The sequence below is a fragment of the Balaenoptera borealis genome, assembly GCF_965194805.1.
Source record: "Balaenoptera borealis genome assembly, chromosome: 13".
Lineage (NCBI taxonomy): Eukaryota > Metazoa > Chordata > Mammalia > Artiodactyla > Balaenopteridae > Balaenoptera > Balaenoptera borealis.
Window position 1 is genome coordinate 61,178,254 of NC_138870.1, and position 13,688 is coordinate 61,191,941.

General features: G+C 34.1%; 1 protein-coding gene across 1 annotated transcript in view; it reads left to right on the forward strand.

The window, feature by feature from the left end:
* Positions 1-13,688, forward strand: part of TRHDE (thyrotropin releasing hormone degrading enzyme) — a 416,748-nt gene that overhangs the window by 229,566 nt on the left and 173,494 nt on the right. The window contains exon 6 of the mRNA XM_082351569.1: positions 6,196-6,333. Coding sequence (XP_082207695.1) covers positions 6,196-6,333 — 138 coding nt within the window. The remainder of the gene's footprint in view (positions 1-6,195; positions 6,334-13,688) is intronic.

The following is a 13,688-nucleotide window of genomic DNA, read 5'->3' on the forward strand; positions in this document are numbered from 1 at the left end:
ACTAGTCATTTACCCCATTATACTCCCTGCCTTCTGCCACGCAGAACTCTGGAGTCCCCCAAACAGGTCAGGCTGTTTCATACCTCTATGATTTTCCCCAGATATTCCTTTCTGTCCAAAATGCCCCTTTCTGTGGTATTCTCCTAGAAAACTCAATCCCCCTTAAAGATTCAACTCAAACTATCAATTCAGGAGCTTTCCTTCCTTTCTCCAGGCAGAACAAATCACAGCCTTCTCTGTGTAGTCACTCTATATCCTGAACCTACTTCCATTTCTACACATAGTAGGTGCTGTTTCAATATTTGTTTTCATCTTTGTCTCTCTTTCTACTAGGATAAAATCTCTGAAGGTTGGATCCATGTTTTTCTATCTTTTTATCCCCAGAACCAGACATACCATTTGGGATATAGCAGGTGCTCAATAAATATTTGTAGAACAAATTATCTTTAATCTTCACAACCACATATGTTTACAAATGAGGATGCTGAGGTCTGAAAAGATTAACTTGCTCAAGCTCAGACAGCTAGTGAATGGCAGATATTTTTCTTACAGTCTAGGACTCTTTCATCAATTTTGCAGCAGTGTTCCTGTCTTTTCTCCCAGGAATAACGAAAGAGCCATTTATATTCAGACCCATCCTCCTAGATATGTGGAATCTAAAAAATGGTACAAATGAACTTATTCACAAAACAAGAGTAGAGTCACAGATGTAGAAAACAAACTTATGGATACCAGGGCGGAAGTGGGGGAAGGATAAATATAGGAGGTTGGGATTGACATGTACACACTACTATATATAAAAGAGATAACTAATAAGGACCTACTGTATAGCACAGAACTCTACTCAATACTCTGTAATGACCTATATGGGAAAAGAATCTAAAAAAGAGTGGATATATGTATATGTATAACTGATTCACTTTGCTGTACGGCAGAAACTAAACAACATTTTATTTTTTTAAATTTATTTACTTTATTTATTTTTGGCTGCGTTGGGTCTTCATTGCTGTGCGGGGGCTTTCTCTAGTTGAGGCGAGCGGGGGCTACTCTTTGTCGCGGTGCGCGGGCTTCTCATTGCGGTGGCTTCTCTTATTGTGGAGCGTGGGCTCTAGGCACGTGGGCTTCAGTAGTTGTGGCACACAGGCTCAGTAGTTGTGGCTCGTGGGCTCAGTAGTTGTGGCTCATGGGCTCTAGAGCGCAGGCTCAGTAGTTGTGGCACACGGGCTTAGTTGCTCCACGGCATGTAGGATCTTCCTGGACCAGGGCTCAAACCCGTGTCCCCTGCATTGGCAGGCAGATTCTTAACCACTGCGCCATGAGGGAAGCCCCTAACACAACATTTTAAATCAACTATACTCCAGTAAAAATTTTTAAAAAGGAAATTAAATTAAAAAAAAAAAAGAAAGAAAGAAAATTGAGTCCTTGTGGCTGCTCTGATGTAACCCACGTCTGCCCAGAGAATGTTTTTCCGCTCTTTTCATGCCTGTGAGTGCCTCACCACTTCTTGAATTGGCTCAGGCTCTGCTCTCATCTTTTTTGTCTGGTTTGATGTATCTGACTTTATTTGATCTCGATTCAAATTACTTGATCTTTTTCTTTCTTTTCTGATGAGAAGAGTCAAAGTGTCTGCCTGGTATTGCTCTTCACTAAAATTAGTCAGCCTTTCTATAGGAACTTGCCGACAGCCCTCCCTTCCAATAGTACTTCCTCTTTTCTCACCATCACCATGACTCTTCAGATCTTGACATGTTCAGGCAGAAGCCATTTGGAGACATCAAGGAATTGATTTTTTCAGGTGTATCTAATGATGTGTTAAGAATTTTTAATAACTCCCTTCACATATATTTCTAAATACCAGTATATGAAGTGTTAATATTGTAAGAAATAATTTTTAAGAAGAGTTGCTTCTCTCCGAGACTTCGTTTATATTTGTATACAGATTACTGTTTCTTGCCAAAAGTTGTTTAGCACTTGCCCCTTATCTTAGACCTAGGCTTTTACTTTCAGTTGCCTGTGACATATTGCTTTTTAAATGTTCACTGTCACATTCCTTGCAATATGTCTAAAACTCATCTTTTAACTTGCCCTCCAAACCAAAATTTTCTCCACTTCTCCATTTCTGTCAGTAGCATGCCCCCTACCTTTTAAAACATTCTGTCAATCTAAAATCTTTTAAAATTCCGTCACGTCATTCCATGTAGTTATTGGTTAGTACTTCCTATCCATCATCCACTAAGGGGACCAAGGCATCAATGTCAGTTGATTGTTCATTCAAAATATCTCTCAGAATCAAAAGTCCTTCAGCAACACCTGTTGTAATACATCATCACCGTATCGCCTCTTGGTACAATAGCCACTTCCTGTCTCCCGTTTCTGCATACATCAAGCCACTCTGTATAACTCAGATAAGTTAATTTTCCTAAGACACTACTTTTATTATGTCATTATGTCTGCTACTGCCTGTTTATTAAGACCAAACTCTTCAACCTGACAACTGAGGATTCAAACAGACCAGCTTTTTTTCATGTTTCCTCTGCCAGGATTTGCCCTTTTAAGCTGCTTCCCCCATTCATCTGAGTAACCTTTCATCCTTCAACAACCCACTTTAATGTCACTTCCTCTGTGAAACCTTTTCTGAACTAATTAATCATTTCATCCTCTGCGTTTTTATAACATCCATCATATTATAATACAGATAGCTGTTTACCTGTCTTTCTCATCTACTTTTGAGTTCTTTCAGGTTGTGGACTAGATTTTAGTCATATATTTATTCCCAAAACACAGTACAGTATCTGGCATTGAGTAGGAATTTAATACATGTTTGTTAAATGAATGAATGAATAAAACAATAGTGCCTTTCTTCTTTTCCATGTGTTATTCTCAGCTCTGTGCATTCACTCACACTTTGTTTACTTTTCTGAAAAGTCTTTACACTGTTCTCCAAAAATTCAAACACAACATATTTTTGAAAATAGTTCAGTACAAAATGACACACATATTCAATATTATTAGAACTGGTTAAATGTAGGCATGTATGCAACATCTCCAAGAGGTGTCTGTATTAGAGTGGTAGGATTTATTGTTACTGTTAACAATAAACTTCTTGTAAACAGATGTTAAAGTTCTCCATTTTACCTTATTGTTTTGCATTTTGAAAGTTGTAGAATGGCCTATCATGGTGTCCTTAAAATACAGAGTAGAATAAAAACTGTTGACTATGCACCATAAATATATTCTTCCCTGTACACAAACACATGAGCATGCACGCAACTTTAAAGTTACTCGAAGGATCAGATCAAATTCTACCTCTTCCATTAAACTTTCCATAAATAATTCTGTTTTACCGTGTTTTGTCTCAAAATTCTTTAGCATTTCTAGTGTGTAAGAGAAAACTATTATTTTGTTCACTGTGGCTGTTTTGTTTGATCTTTTATCTCACGTAAGAGCCAGGATTTCTTTTACTTTATTTTTAAACTTTCATAGTCTCAGGTCAACCATAAGCAACTAACCAACACTTAATAATTTCTGCTGTAATTGTTATTGTTGTTGATGAGGAGGAGGAGGAGGGCCCTAGCCTGGGACTGACAAACTAAGATTATTTCTTCTTTTATAGTGATGCGGGTCTTTTATAAAAAATTAGCAACTTCTCTCCTGAAAACTCTTTGTAATTTTGTTAAATTGGGTTTGCCTCTGGTTAGAATTTTCTTTTTCTCCCCCTCAATTTAAGTTATTGTCTCTTCTGAGCTTTGTGTGTATCTTCTGCCAGGCTTTTCTTTCTTTCTTTTTTGTTTTTCCTTCTCTCTCTCTTAATCTCGCTTAATGCCCTTTTTCTCAATTAGACAATATCATCCTCTCCAAAAATGTAGAAGATGAATCTTTTGCTAATGACCTAACACTACTAAATTTAAACTCTCCTTTTTGAAATTCCACTGACCAAAGGTTTGTTTTTATTTTTCTCCAGAAGCATGAAGTAATATATCATGTATAACTTATATTTTCTTAAACGAGAAATTTCATTTTTGAAATTTACCTTAGATTTCATTTTTATAATTTCATGGCCATTGACTTTATACCATTTAAAAAAATCACATCTCTAGCAAACCAAGATATGTTTACTAGATTTTAATATTGATCAATATATATTTATTGTTGCTAAATATTAAAAATCAGGATTCAAATAAATCATTGTGTTAAGTTCATTTTACACTGTGATTTTTGATCAGATGTTTGAGTGACATAATGGAGCAAGCAATCACTGTTTGAAGAGTTGAATATTATTTGACCTTCAGAATGGATATCACACCTTCAGTTGGTAGTTTTTATAAATAAAAATGTTCATTGATCAAGTTGAAGTATCATTATACATTTCATGATTCCTCTCATTAATTCCAGTATCAAATAGCTTTAATGTGCATTTTAAAATTGAATGACTAACAAGATTGCATACCGGCTTAAAATTTTTATTTTGGAAATACACAATTTTCTCTTATTCTCTAAATCTAGGCCATTTGTCTGAGATCTTGTCTTTGCTTTTTAGTGGACTTAAAATGAGCAATGTAAATACCAATTTTTTTAATTTAAAAAATTTTAAATCACAGGGTCCAATTTCAGTCTTCTTAATCTTCTTAATTCATCTTGAATTAGGAACTCGATTTAAGAAGAAATACAGTATCATTTTGTGTAATATTTGTCACTTAATTCATTGTAAGTTTGTACTTTATTGTGGTCTCTCACCGTCTGGAGCATCCTTCTGGGACTTAGAGTGACTTTTGGCTCAGTCACTGCAACAAAGTCCTTTTTGATGGAGCGTTGACGTGAAATTCGTAGACCGAAAAAAGAGGACCAAAGAAATTAGATATATAGTCCACAGACTATAAAAATAAGCTAGTAGAAAATAAACCTTACAGTATATAGTTGGATGGCCAGTTAAATTATTGATTAAAAATACTACATTATTGAGCAAGGGATGATGAACAAAAATGTTTCTTTAAAGCCAGATTTAAATTAACACAAACGTATGTGCCTAGTTAACTATTCTTTTCTTAGTATATTTATTCTCTTTCCAATTTTTAAAATCCAGGATTGGTGTACTCTCAGCTTGAAATTACAACTCACTCAGAAATAAAGTGCAGTTTATCTGCTGGCCCAAAATTTGGAGGCTCCAGGAATGAGTTCAGAATTAGCTAGAGCAATTAAAGTGTTGCAGTCTTATCTCTGTAATGATACCTCTCAGGTCCCAACTATCTACGGGCTATTTAGCCCTTGATATCTCTTGCAACTTCTTTTTCCTCTCCTTCTCCCTCAGTGAAGGCAGGAGACTAGGAGGACTAATAGCTGCCAGCATTTTTGTTAACAGAACCTAAGCTGTTTCTTTAAAGCAGGCTTCTTAAAGCAAAAACAACAGAGAAGTACGTTTTTCTTTACAGTTTATTACTAACATTACAAGTCAGCTTTTATTAAAGCGAATACTAATGTCTCAACAATGCACAGAAGTCTTACGATTTTGTTTGCTTTCACAAAATGGATTGTTGACACCTATTGCTCTCCACTTTCTGAATTCACGTATCACATCCACATACACAGATATTATAGTTTGATGTCAGTAATGCCTTTTATTATTTGTGGTGGTCTCCTGAAATTCTTCTAGAAAATAAGTGTGTGTTTGTGTGTGTGTATTAGAGAGAGGATAAGTGAAAAAGAGAGAGGGAAAGAAAGGAGGGAGGAACAGAAAGAGAGGGAATGTGTTGTTTAAATGGACTAGAAATAAGAAATAGCAATGGAACTCTGAAACTTAGTTATTATTCTTATATTGGATTAACTATAAAAAGGTTATTTGGGACTGGAATTTTAGTTTTGACCCTGCAGAACACATAAACAAGCTCAGTCAGTTTCATTTATGTGCCCACGCTCCAAATTTGTTTTAACCACTGTTAAAACATAGAGTCCATTGTTTCTATCTATTTAGGGCCCATTGTAACCCATTGATTTTGTTTCATGTTGTGCTCAAGTCAACCACTGTTATTTTAGAGTGACTTAAGGGGCATTTTATTTACCGGTTTCTCTTTAGAGTTAAGTCTCACCATGTAGGTTGATGACCATCATCAATTAAGTAACACACATTCTGTTCATATTGTCACACATATTCCGTCATAACCAGGAATCACCTATGATGTTGTTCCATCTACTATATTGCAGGAAAAACAGAGGTTTCTGACAGATGTTCTACATGAAGTGATGCTGCTTGACGGCTTGGCCAGTTCCCATCCAGTATCACAGGAAGTGCTACGGGCAACAGATATTGACAGGGTGTTTGACTGGATCGCGTATAAAAAGGTGGGAATAGATAAGACCCAAATGCCAATTGGATATTTCACTATCCTGGGGTAGCCAAACTATTTCATGCTAGATGTATAATATCTTTCTCTTCTCCCTGGCAAATAGAAATGGGCTGTGAGTTAGAAAACATAGAGTCACTAGGTTCATGTCATTTTATGAGTTAGGGTTTTGCTTTATAAATCAGTAAGATGGAGATGAATGTTTGCCAAATAATGCCTAGAAATATTGGAAGTATTAATGAATAAATCTTTGGAGTCTTGATATGAAATTGCTGTACAAATGGTGTTATGTCAGTTTTTATTATTATTAATAAGAGAGCTGACCTATATAGTGACAAATTATTTCCCACCAATGCCCCTTAAATACTTATTTTGATTGGCTGCTGCAAATGGGTATAGGCAGTGACCTGACATATGTATTTTATAAACATTATTTAAGGGAGATTTGGGGAATTAAGCATGTTTCCTGGATAATAAGCATAATAAACGAAATCTTAAAGACTGGACTTTGAATGGCAAAGATTTTGGACCAATGACTAGACATCTGTAGCAATAAGGTATATTATGAATTTTTTTCCATTGTTACTTGGATTAGGATTTTTCCTTATATCTCTGTCCCTTTGTTGTTCTAATTTTAACATGAGCATGTACATCTCAGTGTATAACACTTAGCAGCCACTTAATAATTGTTAAAATAGTGTTAAAATCTACTTTGTCTTTGGTGTAGATTGAATTGCATTTATTAGAATTTCTATATAAATACTCTATTGATTTAATAACGTTTTAAGCTTAAAAACAAGTTGCTAATATTCTTTCTGAAAAACAAGATATTCCTCTTTATAACTAGAGATCAAATGATTCATCAGAATTTTTTGGTGCAGTAATTTGGATGTTTGGTTTTGCACCCAGGAAATGACTATCTCAATGGTTATTAGTTAATATTGTATGCTATTAGTTAACATTGTATGCTATAATATGTAAAGATGCAAATTGTGTTAGAAAATATCTTTTCAAGTCACTGATCATTGCATTGGCTCAAAAAGGACATTTTTGATGTTTTATAAAGATAAGTGGAAGTGTAGTACCATATTTAAAGTATGTAGTGTTAATATATTTATTTTAAATGTTAAATAAATATTTAAAGTACATATTCACTTTTATATATGATATTTTTTGGCTAGATTTTGCTGGATGCACATTTGGTTCACTCAACTGTATTGATTCTTAAAATATAATGCAGAAAATAATTTATTAAGTTAGCTTGAGATGCATTTGGAGACACGTCTGTGGTTATTTCCCACCTAACCACCAATTCTAAAAGACTATTTGTAAATACCAGTATTATTTCTGCATGAATAATAGCAGGAAAATATTACTTTGATTAAATATGTTATAGATGTGCTTCTACAGGTAAGTTAACATTTATTCCAGATTTCATATATTTGAGTAATTTTTAATTCATTCAAGAAGGTTAAGAATTAAAACAGTAGGAAAGAAGGAAGTCACAATGATTATTATTTTACCCTCTCTACATTTTGGTGCAAAGGCTTACCAGTTTACAAATGTGATACATGAGCACACTGTGCCATGATGCTCAGGGTCATCATCATAAAGGACACTGGCTTATTTGTCTCTAGCCATGTATCTTTATTTTTTAATTTTTTGAGGAATAACTGACAAATATAATTGTATATATTTAAAGTGTACAATGTGGTGATTTGATACACATATACATTGTAGAATGATTACCAAGATCAAGATAATTAACACATCTGTCACCTCATCTAGTTAACTCTTTTTGGGGGTGGGGAGTGAGAATGCCTGAGATCTACTCTGCAACTTTGAAATATGCAGGACTGTATTATTAACTGTAGTCACCATGCTATACATTAGAGCATTAGAATTTATTCTTCTTATAAGTGAAAATTTGTACCCTTTGACCTATATCACCCAATTTCCCCCTTCCCCTAGCCCTTGGTAATCACTACTCTATTCTCTGTTTCTATGAAATTGGCTTTTTTTTTTTTTTTTTTTTTTAGATTTTGCATATAAGTGATACCATACAGTATTTATCTTTCTCTGGCTTATTTTACTGAGCATAGTGACCTCCAGGTTAATCCATGTTGTCACAAATGGTAGGACTTCCTTCCTTTTATGGCTGAATAATATTCAATTATATATATCACATTTTCTTAATCCATTCATCTGTTGAAAGGCATTTAGATTGTTTTTATACCTTGGTTATTGTGAAGAAATGCTGAAAGGAACATGGGTGTGCAGATATCTCCTTTAGATACTGGTTTAAATTCCTTTGGATATTTAGGATTGGGATTGCGAGATCATATGATAGTTCTATTTTTAATATCTTGAGGAACCTCCATACTGTTTTCTGTAATGGCTGTACCAATTTACATTCCCACTGACACTGCGTAAGTGTTCTCTTTTCTTCACATCCTCACCAACATTTGTTATCTCTTGCCTTTTTGATAATAGCCATCACAACAGGTATGAAGTGATATATCTCATTGTGGTTTTGATTTGCATTTCCCTGATGATTAGTGATGTAGAGCATCTTTCCATATAGCTATCGGCCATTTGTATGTATGTTGGAAAAATGTCTATTCAGGTCCTTTGCCTATTTTTTAATTGGATTATTATTATTATTATTTTGCAATTGAGTTGTATGAGTTCTTTATATATCTTGGATATTAACCCCTTATCAGCTATATGTTTGCTAATGCTTTCTCTCATTCTTCATGTTGCCTTTTCAATTTATTGATTGTTTGCTTTGCTGTGCCAAAGCTCTTTAGTTTGATGTAGTCCAATTTGTTTATTTTAACTTTTGTTGCCTGTGCTTTTGGTCTCTTATCCAATAAATCATTTCTAAGACCAATGTCAAGGATCTTTTCCCCTATATTTTCTTCTAGGAGTTTTATGGTTTCACATCTTACATTTAAGTCTTTGGTCCATTTCAAGTTCATTTTTGTGAGTGGTGTAAGATAGGAGTCTGGTTTCATTCTTTTGCATGTGGATATCCAGTTTTACCAACACTGTTTATTGAAGAGACTAACCTTTCTCCATTGTGTGTTCCTGGTGCTCTTGTCAAAAATCAGTTGACCACATATGTGTTGATTTATATATGGAATCTTTGTTCTGTTCCACTGGTTCCATGTACCTGTTGCCAGTACCATAATGTTTTGATTACTGCAGCTTTGTAATATAGCTTGAAATCAGGAATTGTGATGCCTCCAGTTTTGTTCTTTCTTTCTCAGGATAACTTTGGCTATTTGGGATCTTTTGTGGCTCCATAGGTTGGAGCTCCATACAAATTTTAGGATCATTTTTATCTATTTCTGTGAAAAATGCCATTGGCCTTTTCATAGGGATTACATGGACTCTCTAGATCATTTTTCGGTAGTATGGAGAATTTCACAGCATCAATTTTTCCAATCCAAGATCATGGGATATCTTCCCATTTATTTGTATCTTCCTCAATCTCACCAGTGTTTCATAGTTTTCAGTGTATGTCTTTCACCTACTTGGTTAATTTTATTTATAAGTATTTTATTGCTTTTGATGCTATTGTAAATGGGAATGCTTTCTTAATTTCTCTTTCAGATAGTTCATTGTCAGTGTATAGGAAGACAAATGATTTCTGTGTGTTAATTTTGCATCCTGTAACTTTACTGAATTAATTTATTAGTTGTAACAGTTTTTTGGTGAAGTCTTTAGGGTTTTCTATATATAAGACCATGTCATCTATAAACAGAGATAATTCTACTTCTTCCTTTCTGATTGAAGGTCTTTTATTTATTTACTTTTTTCTTGCTTAGTTGCTGTGACTAGGACTTTCAGTACCATGTTGAATAGAAATGGCAAGAGTGGGCATCCTTGTCTTATTCCTGATCTTAGAGGAAAGGCTTAGCTTTTCACCATTGAGTATGATGTTAGCTGTGGGCTTGTCTTCATTCTAGCCATGTATCATTATGCTTAAGTACCACTGGAAATACTGTCCTTACTGTGTTTTCAACTGATGATAGGATCTACACATTTTTAATGAAGACTTATCAAGAGAAAATTTTCTTTTTAACAACTATATTGAGTAATAATTAAAATACAATAAACTGTACATGCTTAAAAGGTACAATTTAATATGTTCTGACATATGTGTACCCAGTGAAAACATCGCCACAATCAAGTTAATGAACATATTCATCAAAAGTTTCCTCATGCCTCTTTGTAATACCTCCTCCCATCCCTCCTCACTCCCCCATTGATCAACTTCTCACTGTAGATTAATTTTCATTTTCTAGAGTTTTATGTAAATGGAATTATACAGTATGCACTCTTTTTTGTCTGCCTTCTTTCACTCAACATCATGATTTTGAGGTACAATTCATGTTGTAGAATATATGGATATAATATAATTTGTTCTTTCACCTGGATATTTGTTTTTTTCCAGTTTTTGGCTGTTACAAATAAAGCTACTGTGAATATTTTTGTACAGGTCTTTGTATGTGTATCTGCCTTTATTTCTCTTGGGTAAATACCTAGAACTGGAATGTCTAGATGATGATAGATATGTTTAATGTTTTATGACACTGCTGAACTGTTTTCCAAAGTAGTTGAACCATTGTACCATGGTACATTCTCATTGAAAGTGTGCCAGAGTTCTTTTTCCACATCTTCACCAACACAAACTAGGTATAATCAATTTGTTTAATTTTAGATACTGTAATGGTATCTCATTGTGATTGTAATTTACATTCCCCTAATGACTAATAATATTGACCATTCTTTCATTTGCATATTCTCCCTTATATATCTTCCTTGGTGAAGGGTCAATTCAAATCCTTTGCCCGTTTTTTTTAGATTGGGTTGTTTTCTTATTATTGAGTTTTGAGGATTCTTTATATACTTTGAATGCAGGTTATCATATATATGATATGCAAATAATGTTTTTCCCAATTTGTGACCTACTCTTTATTTTCATAGCAGTATCTTTCTAAAAGCAAACTATTTTAATTTTGATTAAGTATGTTTTATCATATTTTTTTAAATTGATAGTTCTATTGGTGTCAGAGTTAAGAAATCTTTGGTTAATTTAAGGCCATGAAGGTTATTCTTTTGTTTTTTCTTCTAGAAGTTTTATAGTTTTAGGTTTATATTTAGATCTATATTCGATTTTGAGTTAATTTTTGTATATGGTGTGAAGTTTGAATTGAATGTTTTTCTTCTTTTTGCACATGGATATCCAATTTTTCAAGAACCATTTCTTGAAATGTCTGTTATTTACCCTGTTGAATTGCCTTTGCACATTTGTTGAAATCAGTGAACTATGTGTGGGTCTATTTCTGGACTGTTTATTTATTCTATTGATATATTTATTTATCTTGGCACCAATACCATACAATCTTGATTACTGTAGCTTTTAATAAGCTGTGAAATAAGGTTGTTAGTCCTTCAACTTTGTTCTTTTTTTTAAAGTCTTTTGGTTATTCTTGATCTCTTGAATTTCTATATGAATTTTAGAATGAGTTTTTCACTTTCTATAAAATTCTGTTGTAATTGCACGGATTGCATTACATTTGTAAAATAATTTGGGAGCATTGACACCTTAGCAATACTGAGTGACCCATGAATACTGTATACTGTTCCATTAATTTAGGGCCTCTTCATTTTCTCTCAGCAATGTACTTTTTTTTTTTTTAAATGTTGAGTTTCTTTAGGAGTTTTTGTTTAAATTCCTCTACTTTTTTTTTTTAATTTATTTTTTTATTATTTATGGGTGTGTTGGGTCTTCGTTTCTGTGCGAGGGCTTTCTCTAGTTGCGGCAAGTGGGGGCCACTCTTCATCGCGGTTGCGCGGGCCTCTCATTATCGCGGCCTCTCTTGTTGCGGAGCACAGGCTCCAGACGCGCAGGCTCAGTAATTGTGGCTCACGGGCCTAGTTGCTCCGCGGCATGTGGGATCTTCCCAGACCAGGGCTCGAACCCGTGTCCCCTGCATTGGTAGGCAGATTCTCAACCACTGCGCCACCAGGGAAGCCCAGCAATGTACTTTTCAATGAATAAATCTTTCATATCTATTTTCAGATTTATCTCTAAGTATTTCACATTTTTAGGCTATTTTACATGGTATTCTAATTCCCATTTATGACTTTTTGTTGTTCTATATGGAAATACAATTTATTTTTGTATACTTATCTTGTGCAATGTTAAATAGAAGTGAGAGCAGACATCCATATATTGTTCTGGATTTTAGGAGCAATACATTCAGTCTTTCACCATTAGATATGATATTGCCTTTAAATTTTTATAAATACTCTTTATCAGGTTGAAAATGTTACATTCTACTTCTGCATTGGTGAGGGTTTTAATCCAAAATGGATGCTGATTCTATCAAATACTTTTCCCCATCTATCAAGATGATCATATTTTTGTTTTTGTTATTTTAGTTTGTTAATATGGTGAATTATATTGATAGATTTTTCAATTTTAGGCTTTCTTTACATTCCTGGGACAAATACCATTTGGTCATAATATATATATATATTTTGCAATGAATTTTATTTTATTTATTTATTTTTTTAACATCTTTATTGGAGTATAATTGCTTTACAATGGTGTGTTAGTTTCTGCTGTATAACAAAGTGAATCAGCTATACATATACATATATCCCCATATCTCCTCTCTCTTGTGTCTCTCTCCACCCTCCCTATCCCACCCCTCTGGTGGACACAAAGCACCGAGCTGATCTCCCTGTGCTCTGCAGCTGCTTCCATTAGCTATCAGTTTTACATTTGGTAGTGTATATATGTCAATGCCACTCTCTCACTTCATCCCAGCTTACCCTTCCCCCCCGCCCCGTGTCCTCAAGTCCATTCTCTACATTTGCATCTTTATTCCTGTCCTGCCCCTAGGTTCTTCAGAACCACTTTTTTTTTTTTTTTTTTAGATTCCATATACATGTGTTAGCATACGGTATTTGTTTTTCTCTTTCTGACTTACTTCACTCTGTATGACAGTCTCTAGGTCCATCCACCTCACTACAAATAACTGAATTTCATTTCGTTTTATGGCTGAGTAATCTTCCATTGTATATATGTGTCACATCTTTAGCCATTTTTATGTGTTTTTATATACATTGTTGGATTAAGTTTGCTAAAGAAATGTTTAGAAATTTTGTGTCTATGTTCATGAGGAGTATTGGTCTATAGTTTTCTGTTTTTGTAATGTCTTTGGTTTTGTTCTCACTATAATGCTAGCCTCACAGAATGGAAACTATTACCTCCTTTTCCACTTTATAGGATAATTTATGTAGAATTTATATTCTTTCTTTGTTAAATATCTG